The 17958-nt window shown below is 39.9% G+C and overlaps 1 protein-coding gene and 1 long non-coding RNA gene across 4 annotated transcripts in view; one reads left to right on the top strand and one right to left on the bottom strand.

Annotated features, from left to right (window-relative positions):
- Positions 1–17958, top strand: part of SERGEF (secretion regulating guanine nucleotide exchange factor) — a 102064-nt gene that overhangs the window by 81240 nt on the left and 2866 nt on the right. For 2 of the 3 annotated variants that reach the window (XM_081841601.1, XM_081841599.1), the window contains exon 11: positions 15669–16295. In XM_081841601.1, coding sequence (XP_081697727.1) covers positions 15669–15850 — 182 coding nt within the window. In that variant the 3' untranslated portion in view covers positions 15851–16295. Of the gene's footprint in view, positions 1–15668; positions 16296–17958 lie in introns of those variants that run through there. The other variant, XM_081841600.1, reaches the window with a different exon arrangement.
- LOC309331073 lies at positions 332–3234 on the bottom strand. Its single transcript, XR_014151722.1, has 2 exons — positions 2104–3234; positions 332–590 (listed from the first exon to the last, which is right to left on the bottom strand). It is a non-coding gene; the product is annotated as an uncharacterized lncRNA (long non-coding RNA).

The raw sequence follows: 17958 nt of genomic DNA, 5'->3' as shown, positions 1-17958 counted from the left end.
AACACAGTTGTTTTTCAGCTTTGTCTCCCATATTAATTTTTTTGGGGGGGGGCAGAAACCCATAAAACTCACCGAATACTTGAATACTGAGGAAATACAGTGTGATTGTGACATAATTCTGCATTTAGAGTTGGAATACCTGTGTGACCTCTGCACCCATTTTCAAGGGGAAGAGGAACAAGGTGAAATAGATTGTAAAGCAATCTCTGAAGTAGGCTTTTCTCATTATATTTAGATGTGCCTGAGACCAGGTTCTTGACTGCAGCTGATATGCATATCCCTTTTCTTTAAATCCATATCTATTATCTATCCACCTGTATTTTTTGAAAAAAAAATAAGTGAGAACATCAGAGCATAAGGATGGATAAAAAAGATGATCCAGGTATTCAAGTCTACTCTGTTGCTATGATTGATTATGGAGTGCTATTACTATTAAGATCTCTGAAAATGAGTTCCAAAGTTAATGAGGGGAAACCATTTGTGGATTTTTTTTTGCTACAGAGGACAGTTGCATAAAGGACAGAATGAAACAATGTCTCTTGCTTACTCCTATGCCTGGAACTTCTTGAAATATTTGCATGGTTCCACCTCTTCTTCCTTCCCTTCATATTACTTCTCATATCCCACTTTTTCCTTGATGCCTTTGACTTAAGACCCTAATTCTTACCCCCAACTGAAATTAAACCTAAATATGTATCTATACTTACTTATAATTGTCTCCTGTTACTTTTGCTTCTATCTTTCTTATTTTCTTTGTAACCCGTTCCCCCTGGCCAACATTTGGACTGTTAGCACGGTCAGGGGTACCTTTATCTTTACCTTTTATGTGCTATAGATCTAGATATAACAGAGTTATACAAACTGCAAAACACGATGAACACCAATGACATTGTGCATCATCATCATCATCATTATTATTATTATCATATTGTGGCTTTAAAGAACTCCTAAGCAGTTTTGAGAGCTTTTTTGTCTTTGAAAGTCAAGAGGGTCAAATCTCTCAAAAATACTCTGGTTTCTCTTCAGATCGTATAAATCTTTCGCCTTCTCAAAAATGCTTGGGAGTTGTCTAAAACTAAAATATTAGAAGCTTAGCTAGAAGGTATGTCACAGATCAAGGAATGTACCACCAGGGCAAGACAATGACAGTGTGGATAACAAGCAAAGTAAAGCTATTAGAGGCAAGAAGGCTTCCTAAAGAAAATGAATGTCTTGTCCAAAAGACAAAAAGGAATACAAACTTTGGCAAAAGAAGAAGAAGCAAGAAGACAATAAGGGATGCTAAAAAAGAATTTGAGGAGCATGTTGCTAAAAACCTGAAGACCAACAACAACCAGATCTTTAAATACATTAGTAGCAGAAGACCAGCTAGGGAGGCATTTGGGCATTTGGATGACAAGGGAGTTAAAAGTGCTAAGGGAGGATGAGGAGATTGCAGAGAAGCTGAATGAATTCTTTGCACCTGTCTTCACAGCAAAAGACATGAGGCAGATCCCAGAGCCTGAACTAACTTCCACAAACTAGTGAGGAGCTTAGATAAATAGTGGTGACACACAATTAAGTTATAAACCTTATGGACAACATAAAAACCAACAAATACAGTAGTTGGGTATGAAAGGGCACCTGACAGGGCTCAAATATGAAATTGCTGGTCTTCTAACTTGTCCCTAAGATCACCCTTCATACATGAGGACTGGAAAGTGGTTGATGTAATACCAGTTTTTTCTAAAGGTGGGGTTTCCTGGAAAGTACAGGTAGGCTAGCTTAACATCTATTCCAGGAAAATGGGTGGAAAGCATTGTTAAAGATAGAATTGCCAAGCAGATAGTTTCTGCCTTCTAGCTCTCCATTGAATGATTCAACCCTAAAGTGGTGATTACTTGAGAATTTTGGGTTTGCTCCTATATTTGTTGTCCAGACCTGTGACTGGCTTCAGCTATCTAGGTACTATATGTATATTTTTGTATGAAGTATCCTAATATTTTTTTTCACAGTCAGGAAATATTGGCATCTGCAAGTTGTAAGTTGTGTCTATGATTTTAGAAACTGCACAGTAAACCTTAGAAATGTCTCCCTTGAACGGCATATGGAACAATGGTGAACACCAAAATATAAACGTCATTTGGGACCTTTCTAAATAAGGGTTTTATACAGGGCTCTGCTGTATAATGTGGGCATGATATGTTGAAAAGTGTGGTACACAGAAAATCTTTTTCTTATTTCGATACTCTTGTCTGAAGAAAAGCATGGTGTAATTTCTACATTTTAGAGTTGGCATAAAGGTTCAGCCCAGGCTATTGAACCTGCTGTGCAGAGAAGCAGCATTTTGATTAATAGGCGGATTCAAGAATCCCAGTTACACTAGGTATATTAGAGACAGGCTTATAGATTCCTGCAGGAGATCTCCTCCCTAGGTTTCTTTGGAGAATGAAAATCGGGAGGGAAGGTATTAATATGACCTCTCATTATTTAGTTGGCACTGGATGTTGGCATTTCTCTTCTTGAGAAAGCCTGGAGAATTGGCTCAGCTTGAATTTCCATACTGCATCAAAATTAATCCTAAAGAGAAAAGAACAACATTATTAGCAAGCCTGTTCATGCTGATACCTGGATGTCCTGTCAAGATTTTGTCATGGGAGTCAACATTTCCTGTGATGGTTTAAAACTCAAACATTTCTGGAAAGTACTGTCTTCCAAGATGCTCAAAGCTTGCATGGGTTCTTGGAGTCATGAGGCTACTAGAATCACACTCAACAAACCAGAAATAAGCAGCCTTTTTTAAAAATGGTTTGGGGGTGGGGGAAGAGTCCCTCTGAATATAAGAGCGACCAAACTGCATCAGGCCAAAGGTCCATCTTGTCTAGTAGCCTTCTTCCTACAATGGCAGCCAGGTGTATCAGGAAGAGTTTGAGGCTAATAACCTTTTTCTCTTCTTGGCCTCTCCTCAGTCGGCTGACTCTGAACCTGCTGAAGGAAAGGTGTCCATTCAGTGGATATTTAGCCAAGCTTGCTGTACGGATTAGAAGGTTGCTGTTTTAGTTGATGAAAGAGGGCTATAAAATCAAATAATGTCAAGACCAATACATTATTAATGAAATTAAAATTGTTCTGTAGCATTTTAGAAATCCTGTTAATTATCTCAGTGATTCTGCTGTAAGGGCAGAATGTGAGAGTAGGCTTTATTTTATTTTTAACCAAGCGCTTAGGAAAAATACTGCATGCTTTTCCTTACGATTTTACCTGTAAAACAGAAATAGTAAATAAATAAATAAAATCATTTAAAATATGAAAATAGATTGCTCTGCTTTCTGCAGTTTCCCACAGCCTAGTGGCCTCAAATTAATTCCTTAAGAATCAGTCCCCTGTGCACACTAACCTAGGAGTAAGCTCAATTGAACCTTAGTGGGATTTGTGCATCTAGAACATGCAATAATCAGGACAGATTAAGATGGATTGAAGCCTTGGAGTTGTATTAATTTGGGTGAGAGGGAGCAGAAAAACCTGAAACCTGAATTATAGATTGCAGCAGGCAGATAGCATAGAGCAACTCAGAATCAAGAACAGTTTGGGTTTTTTTAAGCAGAGCTACAGATATAAGGTGAATCTTGGGGCCCACACAAACCCCTACTGTTTAATATTAAAGCTTCTTGTGCTTCCAGATTTATGGTTGCAAGGTCCAGTATTTAACCAAAGGGCTTTTCTTTCCTTTGATTCCCATAGGTGAAGTAAAAAACAAAAACAAAAAGTGAATGAAGCAAACTTTGGGAAAGGTGAGGCAAAAGGCCCATTCTATTAGCCACCTACAATTCATGGATATATGTGATATCTCTGTTCATCAAAGTGCTCTAAATTAGGTTCAATTTATATGCGATCACACATTGGATATTGAGAAATGTTCTGTAATGCTGAACAAAATGCACACATCACAATAAACACTCAGCTTTCCAAGTTCCCATGGATGTCACTGATTTGTGCTTTCGTGCATTCCTCCCACCCCCATGACTACTACAAGATTTAGGTTAAACAGCCTGAACAACTTTTCAGGAGCAGCCCAGCAATGGAATAAGCTGACAGGGGAAGCCATGGAAATCTTTGGAAAGTCAAGGGGCGGGGGAAATTGAACAAGCACCTATCACAGATGATTTAGTTCTTAGCTAGTCTGTTTTAGAAAAAGAGGTGAAGTAGATGAGCTGTTGAATCCTTCTATGTTTGTGGTAGGCTGTGAAATGCCACCTGAAATTGTTCTGTTATATGGCAGTGCTGAATGAGCTGGATCGTGATCTTCAGTGGCCAAAACCAGCACTGAGTCATGGCATTCAACTAATGCTCAGGATTGCATTGCCGGGTGATTAAAACTATCTACGAATGTATCCTTTTAAATAGAGGGGTGGAGGAAAGGGTAGAACTGCAGTTAAAGAAATGGAGTAACTTTCACAGGCATTTCACATATTCTGTCTCTGCAAGGACTCCTACTAAAAACAGTGAATGCTTTTTGCATCTATTAATTCAGCCTTTTAAAGAATTTTTTTCTGGGTGAAAAATCCATCATAAACTTAGAAATAGACAGGGCATATGAATGCATGTCCTAATTCTCTCCAAATCAAAGGCCAAGAGCAGTAATTATCTCATGCTGAGATTTTACACCCAGATATACTTTTAAATTAGGGAGGAAAATGGATACAGTTAAATGCAAAGGGCATGAGCTAATGTCCTCCTCTGATCTGAATGCGGGAATTCAGTTGAGCGGCTTGGGAGTATGGTGCTCCTGTAAAAATTATACCCTTAATTATTTGATAGGCTTGTGATTATGGCCATTACCTGGAGAGCCACGAAAGCCCTCACATTGAAAATATGACAGAAACACTGGACTGAATCCAAAGTTGCCTCTGAAAAGGTGCTTACGAGGGTTGGGGCCTCTGGAGCAGCAGTGTGCTTCTGGGTGGGGGTAGGCCTTCCAGAGGAACAAGGAAGTAGGGAAGACCACTTACCATTTCTTCCAGTAGAGAGGAAGCCCTGAACAGATCTCTTTGTGTTCCATGAATAGAAGTGCCTCTGGTCATTGAATGGCCCACCTGGATCCAACCCATTATGAGTTAAATTTCCGAGTGGCCACGTATTTCCCATTTGTACGCAGTGAACTTCATAGCCAAGAAGGGATGTGAAATTAAATCTTCCAGATTCAGCACCTCTTCCACTCCTCCAAACAGGATGGCATAAATATGGAACAGCTAATAATTTTGCTTGAAGCAAACAAACATCATCTGCTTGGCTATGGGTGGCAACTTTTCAGAAGTAAGTGCCCAGTCAGGGTCATGTTAGTACAATATGTTAAGGTGCCAGAGCATCTCAGGCTCTTAGCTATAATTTTAGAGCATGTTTCCTGTTGGCTGATGACCTCTTTCAAGTGCTGATCACAGCATAGCTTGAATACCACTGTGTGGCTGGCAGCTACTCTTTGCTTATTTCTAAACTGCAGAAGTTTCCATCATCTGCTCCCTGGTTTAATCCCTTTCCTGTTTCAAATCCTCTGTGTATACAATTTCCTCTTTTGATTTATAGACACAGAATTGCAGCTGTTTCACCCCCCTTTTCCTTTTTGAGGACTTTTCTTCGTGGTGTTTAGTATCCCAAACAAGAAAACATACAACTAATTTTACAGTCAAGAGATGTGTCTTTTATCTTCCACATTTTCTGAAGTCCTTCTAACTCAAAACTGAAGCATATAAATTACAGTATAGCTGTTTGCCTTAGAACTTGTTTATCTTCCTACACAAATAAGCACAAACGTATTAAAATAGGGTGCCCATAAATGCACCCTATTTTCTTCATTTTCCCTGGAAGCTGAAGGCAGTGGTAAGTCATCATGTTCCATAAGTTCCAATAAACATTTGGGCCTTTAATTTGCACAGTGCAACAGCTCTGCTTGCCCATTTATTAAAACACACAAATAAAGAAACACTACCTGCCAGTCACCTCAGACCCTCCCCACGTCTGAGCCATTCAGTTTACCATAGAGGCAAAGAGGACACCATCCCTGCCTGCACTTGTAATAACCAGACTGTCCAGTATGAAAGAGGATAACTAGAACTCTAGGTTTTGGCAGCAGCCCTGTGATCTTTGGATGAAGGGCAGTGTAGAAATTTTACACACACTCATACATACAGCCATGGCTTTCTTTAACTGAGGAATGTGCATATTTACAAGGCCAGTCTTCAGCAGGTTTCAGCTAATGTCTCGCTTGACAGATTGCTTGCTGTCATTTTCACTTTTCATGTTTCGTTTTACTTCCATTGCATGCAGAATTTTCCTTTGGGAATGAGTTTGACTCACCTTGGCAAGTCTAAATATAGAGTTGTCTGCATTACAGGAACATAGTACACATACATTTGTACAACACAGTTTTGTTTGCCAGATATTCCTCGCAGTATGTATGTCTTCTGCAAAACAAGCCTTTTCTTCTCCTGGCTCTTTTATTGGGAACAGAATTCAGAATAATATTTTCAAATGTCAGGCCTTTTGTTAACCCATTAAGGATCTGATTAATTATGATAGCATTTCCTGGGTGATGTGATTTATGTCCCTCTCATTTTTAATGGAAAATGTAGATTACTCCTAAGCATTTTGGAGATAGTCAACATTAATTACACTCATAGAAGACTTAAGTAATGTTGGATATCACTCAGTGTAATTTCACCAAATTAAGTTATTTCTGTTTAGTGATTATTGCTTTCAGACATTTTCCATATTGCTTTCCATTTCATTTTAAAATGACCCCTCATCTTGTACTTTACATGATTTACAGCCCATCCTAAGCACATATTTAAATGATACTTTTTATAAATATATGTTGCTAGGATTGCAGTTGTTTCTTGCGTTAGCTGTGTTCTATGTTTGCAACAAGGAACTGATTTTTGATGCGTTTGCATCCTTCCAGAGGCCTTAATTTATAATTGTTTTATCATGTAGTACAGTGAATAAATCACTAAGTTGTGGCCAAATGTTCAGTTAGTCACAGTGTTCTGATCCAGGTTATAACAGCTGGAATTAAAACAAATTTAGTTTTTGATACGACACCTCTTTTTTTGCTACCCATGGCAGCCATTTTGTGCTGGTACCCAGGGCACAATATAGAAGTACCAACACCTCATTTTTTTTCTTACACGCACACCCACACATATATCTAGAGAGAACACATACAAACACTAACCTATGAGTGACTTTTACCGTCCATGTAAACAAGAAAGTTTATTCCATGTAGGTGACTTGGTTCCCACCCCAAACACACGAGAAGAGGCTGTTACTTGTAAGTAAGAAATACGTCTTCACCCAGGCAAATAATGGTACAGGTGCAGGAGTCACAGTTCAACAGCAGGACAAGAGGCTCAAAACTCGAAGGAAGCAATGAACATGTCCCAACAAGTTTCCACATCCTGTCCAGCCTTTAAATATGAGGCATGACTTGCAATAATGTTTGGATTACAAATGTGCACTCTATTGGGATGGGTAGGTCTTCTCCCATCTACAGAGGCGGTACCTGGTTCTAGGTGACAAGACTGTGCCCTCTTTTTTGGGTTCCTGTTCAGTTGCTGCCACCTTCTGTTCTGCCTCTCTACTCAGCTGCTCCTTCGAGCCTCCACTGGGGCTCTCTGCTCTGCAAGAAGATGGGAGGTGGCATCTCTTTTCTCCCTTCCAAAGTGGCTGAAGTCAGGACGGAAAGAGGCAGTCTCACAATTTGGGCCCTCCTTCTGTTTCTTCATCCTCTTGCACCCTTGCCTACAAGGCAATCCTGGTCCTGATAGTGCTATGGGGCTCATGTCATCAGGGATTTGAATGAGTGTGTCAGCCCTGAAACTTTAGGAAAGTCTGGATTTTATATTTTGTTTAAAGAATTAATGAAATAGTAGAGGAGGCAATAATCTTTCCTTGAAATTGTAGGAAAATTGATGTCTCACATTTATTTGGCTATAAAACCCATTAGCTTATTTGTTGGCCTAGAGGCAGTGCTGTGGTCAATAGGGTTACCATCCTCGTAACTGGTGTAGCTCAGGCAAGGATGACTTCAGTTTTATATGTGTGTATCAGAGTTGTTACCTTCCCTTAGTCGCCTATAAATAAAAAAGAGACGATCAAGAATCAGATTTCTAGGGTAGACCTCCTCAAAGAAGTCTTGTTCTGGCATTTAACTGATTTAGCAACTTTTATAGAGTTGTCACCCACTGCATTCCAACAAAGCATGATGGCTTTATAAATAACTTCAGAACTATAGTGTTTCCAAGGAGGTGCTGAGCTCCATGACATCTCAAAAGCTGTGTGGTGATGAAATTGGTGTAATGATCTTTAGAGGCATCAGAAACCTTGAATTGTGACACACTTTGGGAATCCTTGTGACCTTGGCATCCATCTGAACTGTAAGAGAAAGTCTTTCTAACACCTGAGATGAGCCGCGCTTCTCACAAGCAACAGCAAAAACGAGTACCCAAATAGATCATTAATTTGAATTCTTGGTTTAGGGTGATTAACTGTCAGAGTATATTGCTCGAGTAGTACATATTTGCAAGGCTTAATAGATATCCCGCTTTTGAGTTAATAGATGATGAGAATTAAAGCTTCTATTAACTCTTTGTGAAAGCGTTCACAAAGCCTAGCCAGCTCAGGAATTCATCCTCAACCCCAGTGCCTGGCATCTCTGGTCAAGACCAGTTCAAGGGTCAAAAGAAAGGAATATGTGAACCAGTCTTCAAAGAGGGTGTCCCAGGCAACGTACTTGTTTTCTTCAGTCACCGAAAGGCAACATGAAAGACTCAATACTCTGAAGGGAAAATTGGAAGCCATATGGGTTACAGCCCATATGCATCATACAGCACTCAGAATAGATCCACTGAAATAAATGGACTTTGATTTCAGTGGGTCTGAGTATGACTAATGCTGCATACTGCAGGAATTAACTGAGGATGCCAGAATACTCTTGTATGTATACAGTAGTGTGTGTGTGTGTTCAGAATAAAGATTTTGGTTCTTGAAAACGTTTCTGAAAAAGGAGGGTACTAAGGGGTTTTCTTCAGCTCCTACACTCTCTGAAGAAAAATGCTGTTATAAATAAACACAAGCGCTGAAGCTTATTAAACCTTTTTTTTTTTTTTTTTTAAATACATTTCTTGCTATCCAGTTAGAGAACATCATGTTGCCATGGAGAGGATGCACCTTCAGATTTATTCTGTGGATATGTAAAGAAATGCCTCTTAATTGCTTCATCGTTACTCTTCCTCATGGTCATCTGTTGCCTCCTATGCCTGCCTGCCAACTCTTTTTGCATGTTTATTTTCATTACTTTAGGAAATCACCTCCCCTTGCTTATGTGCTGTTATCTTACTTCGCCTCACCTTAGTCCCTTTCTCCAGTGCTATTTCTGCCCCCTCACCCTGGTTAAGCTAACTTGAAATTATCTTGCTTGATGGAACATTGTTCTTTAATCTGCATGAGATAGAGGGCTGTGTAAGATGTATTAACACATTAAGTTGCTGTTGCATTTCCTTTTTTTTTTTAAAAGAAGAAGGGTAGATCTAAAAATATAGAATATTAATGGTGATTTTTATTGGAAGATAATTTGAAGCAATTAAAGTGCTGCCCTTCGGAGAGTTCTTGCTTTGATTGTAGAGAGAAGAGTTTTAGCTATCGGAATGCCCGCATTTCAGGTTAGGCCTTTTCATTGCAGAAAATATAGAATGCTCACAATGCAGTTCAAGAGTTTGAAACATCTGTGACCTCTTACTCCATTTGTCCAACAAATGGTTTTGTGGTTAAGGGGAGTAAGAAGGGAGTAGTAAGTAGCTACTTGTGCTGTCACCAGGATTTCCCTTATACAGAGGTATGCTGTCTTTAGTCTTATTTATTTATTTATTGACTTTGTATCCCACCCTTCTTCCCAAAGGAGACCAGGGTGGCAAACAACAAATGACAAAACACTAATACTTCCAGTACACATGCAGACTGGGAAAGATCTCAGCTTAAAAGATTTGTTGGAAGAGAAGGGTCTTCAGTTGGTAGCAGAAAGACAACAGAGAGGGCACCTGTCTAATATTTTAAGGGGAGGGAATTCTGAAGAGTAGCTGCCACAAAACTAAAGGCCTGATTCCTATGTTGTGTGAAACTGACCTCCTGATAATATGGTACCTGCAGGGGACCCACAGCACAGTGATAACTTGTTAAAGAGTAAAACTATCTTTTAGATATCCTGATCCCAAGCTGTATAGGGCTTTATACACCCAAAACACCACCTTGAACTTAAACCCAGCAGCTAATTGACTGCTTGTGTAATGTTTTTCAACAGCAAAGTAAAATGTTAGTAATATCTTGCCCCAGCGAGCAGCTGAACTTTGCACCAGCTACAACTTCTGGACCAAAAGGACAGCCCCACATAGACGGCATTTCAGTAACCCTGGTTTCAGGGTACCAGTGCCTGGACCATAGTGGTTGGGCTATCCTGGTCCAGAAGCACCAGTAGCCTTACTAGCCAAAGCTGGTGAAAGACATTCCAAAACACTTAGGTCATCTGGGCCTCTAGTGACAGAAATGGATCCAGGAGCAGCCCCAGGCTATGAACTTGCCCTTTCCAGGGAAGTACAACACCATCCAGAGCAGGTAATTTACTATTTATCTGGACTCGGGAACTGCCCACTCACAGTGCCTTTGTCTTGCTAGGATTCAGAGAAAGTTTGTTGCCCCTCATCCAGCTCACTGCCGAGTCTAGGCACTGGTCCATGGTATGAATCAATTATACACACATAAATGCTGGAGGTGCAACTTGTATAGAGCTAATATAGTCAATTCCCTCACCCCCCGCACTTGCCCTAAAATCATAAATCACTGGGTTTCCATAGCAACTGAATTTTTCTTGCTTGCTTGGACCATAAGATGAATAAGCCTTTTTAATTCTCCACGCCCCTCTCAATCTTCCAGATCTATCAAGAACTCCGGCTTGTATAATGCCATATATGCCTTCTAGTCTGCCCAATAAAAGTATGCAAGAAATATGATTATTTAGGAATCTGTGTGCTGTCTTTCAGGGCTATACAGCCCTCTCAAGGTGGTTCATATGATAAAAACATACAAATTTCTCAATAAAAATACCAATTCAACCTAAAAACAACAACCAGCAGTAAAAATAGAAAATGGGACTGACTAGCAGACCAATCCAATACTGCTGGCAGTATTGCTGCCAATGGAACCCCTCAAAATGGGTTTTTTGGGCGGATGCATGCTGGGCGAGCACAGGTTCTGCTTCATCCTGAGCCACCCCTATTTGCATCATGTACTATTAACAGGTCTGATCCTGGTCTCTTGGCTGCTCCAGTGGTGCTGGTGCAGTGACAAGGTCCCGCCCGCCCCCACCTCCCACCCTAGTCAGTATGAGTACAATATGAGTAAAGTGCTTTGTTAGCTGTTCGTTATCACAAGATTTAGAAAACCTTTGAGAGTAAGCCAGACTTAGGCAGAAGCCATCATTTCAGGGAAGTAATTCAGAATTTATGAAACCAACGGTTAGTTTTGTTCTGTAACTGATTCAGGTTCCTGGTTTGTTGCCACGGTTGTTTTGAAATTGATTATCCTTTTCTAACAGTTTATTTGAGGAATGGGGGAAGGGCTGTGTAAGAAAGGACCTGCCAGCAAATAGTCTGATGAACACACATATTAACTGGTGCTCATACTTTAAACAGGGAGGGTGGAATCTTAATGCTGTGAGGAATAATCTCAAGCAGCCAAACTGGATGTTAAGATCTTCATTTGTGTTTCATTCTTTCATTTGTGTTTTAGATTACTCAAGTACATTGTTGGGGTTGGCCAACATAGAAAAAAGTGGCAATTTCTGAACTGGGACACCAGTAGTAAACAATGGATTGGAATTCTTTTTATTCTAATCAGTGATTAAAATTTTATTAGCGGTCTTTAAAGATATTGACAGGGCGGCTCTTCAGGGATGAGCAATCTAAAGACTTGCCTTCTTGTTTCCATAGCAACCCAGCATCTCCATCCTTTCAAAGCAACCCAGCCTGCATCATGTACTGCAGAGGTATTAGATTCAGCAGAATTACATTAACAATCAAGTGTCTTTCCATTTCCTAAATGTTTGCTGCATGAAAATGGGCTGTGCTGGCATTTAACGAAGATAAGAGAAGCAGGGAGGGGGAGGGAAGCACACCCTTCTCCTGGAAACCTCTAATTTTTAGACTCATGATATTTCTCTCTTAGATTTGGATTGTTCATAATTCATCAAAAAGGAGCAATTTACCCTTTTTAGACATTGTGTGTCTCTGAAAAATCATAACAATGAGAAAATACCTTGTATTTTTGACCAGCTTACAGAATCAGTGTTTGATGTATGTTTGCATTAACAGATTGTGCAGGTCTTACATTAACAATGCGGTCAAGGTCTCAGTTAAAGGATACATTGGCAGAACACATTCTAGAACCCCTTATGTATGCGAATCATGCTTATGCTCAGAAATGCAGCTATAGTCAGGTGCAGGACCTTTCGTCTTCCCATCCCCTGTACTCTTCTGTACATGATAATCCTTCTACTGTTAAGTAATATAAGTCACTCAGGCCCAACCGTCTTCCTCTAATCACTAACACCAACCTCTGTCAACTTTGGACATGCTCCATCTTTCTATGTGATATTATGTAAGATTGGCTAGCACACCTTTTGACAGTGAATTCTGTGTTGTGTGAAGATCGTTCTTGTAAATTTCAGAGGTATAGCTGTGTTGCAGCAAAAAACAACCAAGAGCCCTGTGGCACCTTAAAGGGCAAATCTGGGAGACAACAGTAAACTAACTACAGTCTAATGATGAAGTGGACTGCAGCCCCCACAAGTATATGCCATAATAAATATATTAGTCTTTAAGGGGCCGCAATACTCTTTGTTGTTCTTTGAAAATGTTATATTTAGATGTAAGTACTTCTTTTATTCTTGAGGTGGTCAACATTCCAACTCAGTGGATGAGGCTAATAATCGAAAACTGATTTTAGAATATTTAGAACTTTTTTTCTACACATGCACTCAAATGTTATCGTATTGCTACCCAGTATCTGTAAAATCAAAAACCTTGCTCTCTCTAGGTATAAAGGAAGGGTATGCAGCCATGGTCCCTCCATTTAAAAATACAGGAGTTCTCTATGGGGTCATGGTGGATTCTTACTATTGTTCCATTTTACAGCTGGGAAGGCTTGCTGGTTCAGTGTATAATTTATGTAGCAGTAAACCAGCCATTCTGAAGGAAATAGAGACACTCTGCTTGTTCTAATCAGCAAAAAAGGTTTGTGGAGGGAGGAGAGGAGAAATTATGGTTCTCCTGCATCACATCTAGTTTGGCTGTAACATTTAACATGTTACAGGGCATTAAGTTCCAAGATATGCAGGACCTTTTTTCAGTCCATTATTCAGCTCACATTTGAAGAAATGGAGTAGCAACATGGAAACTGGTTCAGACATAAAAGGACCACCCAGTGAGGTAGATGCTATTTTTAGTACGGAACACTTTCCCACATCCCCATTTTTTATTTTTTTTTTAGGTATAGAATGATTCAGGAGTTTATTTCAGCTATACACGTGAAACCAGGTTTTTTGTGTTGTGTTCCATCAAGGCTAATAGTGCCAGAAATCCAACAAGAAAACCTATTAATGCCCCATAACATGTTAAATGTTCTAGCCAAATTAGATGTGATGCAGGATGAGCCATAATTTTTCCTCATTGCTTTATTAAATAAGGGGATTTCTATACTGTACCTTCAACAGCAAGAAGTTCCCATCTTGGTTTACGAAATGTGTCAATTTGGATCTTTTCTTTGGATCTTTCAACCCCCCTCCAAGTGAATAGCAACCATGGAAGGAGAAACCATGTATATGTGGGAGACAATCAATCAATCAATCAATCAATCAATCAATCAGATCAGAACTACAGTGATTGAGGGAGGACTTGATTGCCTGTTTGACCCTGCAAAGGTGGTGGCAGTTGGTTATTAAGAAAATGGTGTAGACGGAGAGGCTTATTCGTTCCTCCTTTCTCTTTTTGCATCTGTAAAGAAATCAGAAGTTTCTCCTTCTAGTTTTCAGCTAACACAAGGTACTTGGAAAACCATGGTTTGTTTAACTAAGGGTCATTTGCAGGCCATGAAAGTCAGCAAATTGAGCAGGAGAAAAGTCCTTAGTGGTGGCTTACTTTCACAAGAAACAGCAGTGCATTAAAAAAAATTGCAATGAATTATTCTGCCACTGTTTGTAGCAATGGTGCTGGCAAATTGGTGTCTTGGTAGGCCACAATGTTCTCAAAAAATGTTTCGGGAAGGCAACCAGGTCTGGGCACAGTATTATTTCAGAGGCATTGTGTGTGGAGGGGTGGAGGGAGAGAAAGATGGCTGTGTGGTGTAGTGGTTAAGAGCAGTAGATTCGTAATCTGGGGAACTGGGTTCGCGTCCCTGCTCCTCCACATGCAGCTGCTGGGTGACCTTGGGCTAGTCATACTTTTCTGAAGTCTCTCAGCCCCACTCACCTCACAGAGTGTTTGTTGTGGGGGAGGAAGGGAAAGGAGAATGTTAGCTGCTTTGAGACTCCTTCGGGTAGTAATAAAGCGGGATATCAAATCCAAACTCTTGTTCTTCTTCTCTCACAAAGGGCAGGGTTCTAGTATGTTCACTCTTGAGGCTGGGTATTTTCCCAAAGACTGGGGAAATATCCCACAAGCGAAAACATTAATTTTTAATATTAACTTGAAAGTTTTAGGTCAATGATTTGAGCGTGTAGTTTTAGATCTGACTATTAGAATACTTAGGTTACTTTTTCTGTGTCTGAATACTGAGCTAAATAGAGAACTTGTTTTCCCAGAGCAGTAGCCTACTTGATATCTCACTGTTATTGCTTAAGTGTGATTCAGTTACACTGGCATAAGTTTGAAAGAAAGAGTATCGCTCTACTTGTAAAGGCGTTTTTCTTTGATTGTCGGTGCCAAAAGGAGCACAGTAATACCAGAAATAGTTTCCAGAAAACTGAGCTGCCACTTTTCAGACTTTTTGGCGTCAACCCCTTTTATAAGGCTGAGAATTTTGTACTGAATTTCAGAGCCCTAAATATCACCAGCAAACGCGGTTCTTCATCTGCAAGAGGAAAAATAAACAGATAATGTAAGAGATACTTAGATAATGGAATGTTGCATGTACTAAGTTGGATTGAGACCTTAAAGTTCACACTATGATTCCCTTCTTGAATAATCCGTAATGAAAATATTAGGTCATATGCGACCCCTGACTCCTGATTTTTAATTCCCAGTCTATGCTCTTGTAGAATAAAGTGGTGGCACAACAGCCCAATTCTGTGCATGTTTACTTGGAAAGTATTTTGAGAAAAGGCTATAGCTGGGCATGCAGATGGTTTCATGTTCAATTCCCAGCATTTCCAGATGGAGCCACTGCCAATTAGTGTAAAGAACCGTGAGCTAGTTGGGCCAGTGGTTTGATTCCATATACGGCAGCTTCTTATGTTCTTAAGCAAGTAACACTGAAACATACCCAGTGCACTGCAAGGCTGTTGCTGATTGCTAAATTGATGACCTCGGGAATATCGGTGCTGTATTAGTTGCTTTAATGCTCTGATTACAACATGTCTTCCTTTCTTGTAGGTAGCCAGTGCTTTTCCTGGGGATGGAATGAACACGGGATGTGTGGCAACGGAACAGAAGCCAATGTTTGTGTCCCTCAGCCTGTTGGGACTTTGAGTTCTGCAAAGCTGCTTTTGATTGGATGCGGAGCTGGACATTCCATGGCATATTGCCATTTGCCACGCTTCAACCTTCCACCATAGAAATGTCAGCACAATTTCAAGTACTATAATTGTTGGTGTACTAATATTTATATACAGCTAACTAAGGTTGTAAAAATTACTGGGGAAAAATTACTGGGTGCTGGTTTAAAAGCAAACAAAAGGAACTTGTCCTGTAATACTCTTTAAAAACATAATCAACAACAATGACTGAAATATAATATTTCCTGGTGAAAGTAGGCAGAATCCAGTGAAATTAGTCGAGGAACTATACTTGGTTACTAACTCAAGTCTCATTAATTTCTATGGGAGATGGTAATGCCCAAAATTTGTTAGATTGAACTCATATATATGTTTTTTGCTTGCTTCTTTTTTTAACAGCTTGAGCAATTTGTGTCATCAGCAAATCTGGCCACTTAATTGCTCACCCGCAATTCCAGAATATTCATGAAAACATTAAAAAGCACTGGTCCCTTGGTGGATTCCATTTCTTGTGTCTATTCATTGTCAGAATCATTCATTTATCCCCACTCTCTGCTTCCTGTTCATGCCTGCCTTTTAGCTCATGCCTGCTAAGCTTGCTCAGGAGTCTTTGCTGACGTTGCACAATGATCACCCAAATCTCCATGCCTATTGACACTCTCAAATAATTGTCAAAGGTTAGTGAGTCAGGACTTACCTTTGCAGAAGTCACATTGGTTCTTCTTCAGCAAGGTTTATTCTTCTATATGCTGGGTAATTTTATCTTGAATATTGCTGATGTGAAGATAATCAGATTATACCTTCTGGGATCCAGCCAGATCCTTTTAATAAAAAATGGTATTAAACTGGCCATTTTCCAGTCCTCGGGTACAGGCATAATTTACAAATTTTCATTAGAAGCCCTGCATCTTCACATTTTTAATTCTCCGAGAGCTGTCGAGTAAATGCCATCTAGATTGAGTAACTTTGTTCATTTTTAGTTTATCAATAAGTTCTAGAACTTTGTTACCAGTTCTTTAGACTCCTTTCCTAAGAAAGTTAGTTCAGACACAGGGATATGCCTATGGAAAGCTTTGAAGTTGAGGCCAATGAGTTTTGTCCTAGATCAGGAATTTGGGAGAGGTGCCATACTGTTTAAATAATGACAATTTTGTTGGGAGAGTTTTTGGACAGAGGTGTAGGGCTTGATGTGTAAGAAGAGGCGGCCAGGGAGGTAAAAGTTGCAGTAGTCTAGACAGAGGATGCCCAAAACAAGGAAAAGAGCTTTCACCAAAGGTGTGGAGAGGCAGGGGTATATTTTTACAGAACTGTACAAGGAGAAGTGGTAAAGAGTGTAAAGAATCTTTAGCATTCTGTGAAAACTGTATAGTGATCTCCTTTCTTTTTCTCCTTTGCACTGTTCTGGGGGTTCTTTCAACCCCCCGAGCAGATTTTGAGAGGGTGAAGGGGAGAAAGTCCTATTGTGCTAGCAGGAATCCTTGTGCTGACGTCTGCTAGTGCAACAGTTTACTTGAAGGTGATTAATGCTTTGCAATCGGGTGCACAAAGTAACTAAATCCAGTGTCAGAATTGCCACGGATCTCTCTATGAACGCTGGAGTCTACAGAAAATTGAATATTGCTGGAAGGTGAGATAACAAACTGTCAATCAGGTCTTTACCCCTAAACATGATACGGCTTTCTACCATAAGAATCCTACCTCTTGTTATGTAAATAGTATCAAGTGACAAGGATGTACTACAACGTAACAAAAGACTGAACAAGCAGTAGTGCAACTGATTATTATAAACATTAGTATTATGATTTGACAGCAAAGTGGCATCTTGTGACTTACCCAGCAGTGATGCTGGGGGAAAGAGTTCATCTAATAAAGCATCTTTCAATAAAAACAACTCTAGAGGTGACCTCTAGCCCAGAGGACTTCAAGCCATGGGGGGACGGGGACAGAATCTCGCTTAGATTCTTTTGGACAGTTCAAAGTTGGGTTCTCTTGGTAGTATCCATGTATGCAAAGCATGCACTAAGCTGTAGCCTGCTAGAATGATTTATTGAATCAAAGTGAAAGCTGTAATATTGCATATATGTATGTATGTATGTATGTATGTATGTATGTGTCTGTGTATGTTTTCAAAGCACTCATATCTTGCCCTTTCTAGTAAAAGACATAGC

The sequence above is a fragment of the Podarcis erhardii genome (genome assembly GCF_964252035.2).
Source record: "Podarcis erhardii genome assembly, chromosome: 1".
NCBI classification, from domain to species: Eukaryota; Metazoa; Chordata; class Lepidosauria; order Squamata; family Lacertidae; genus Podarcis; species Podarcis erhardii.
The sequence above is the reverse complement of the archived record's forward strand: the minus strand, read 5'-3'. Positions and strand labels throughout refer to the sequence as shown.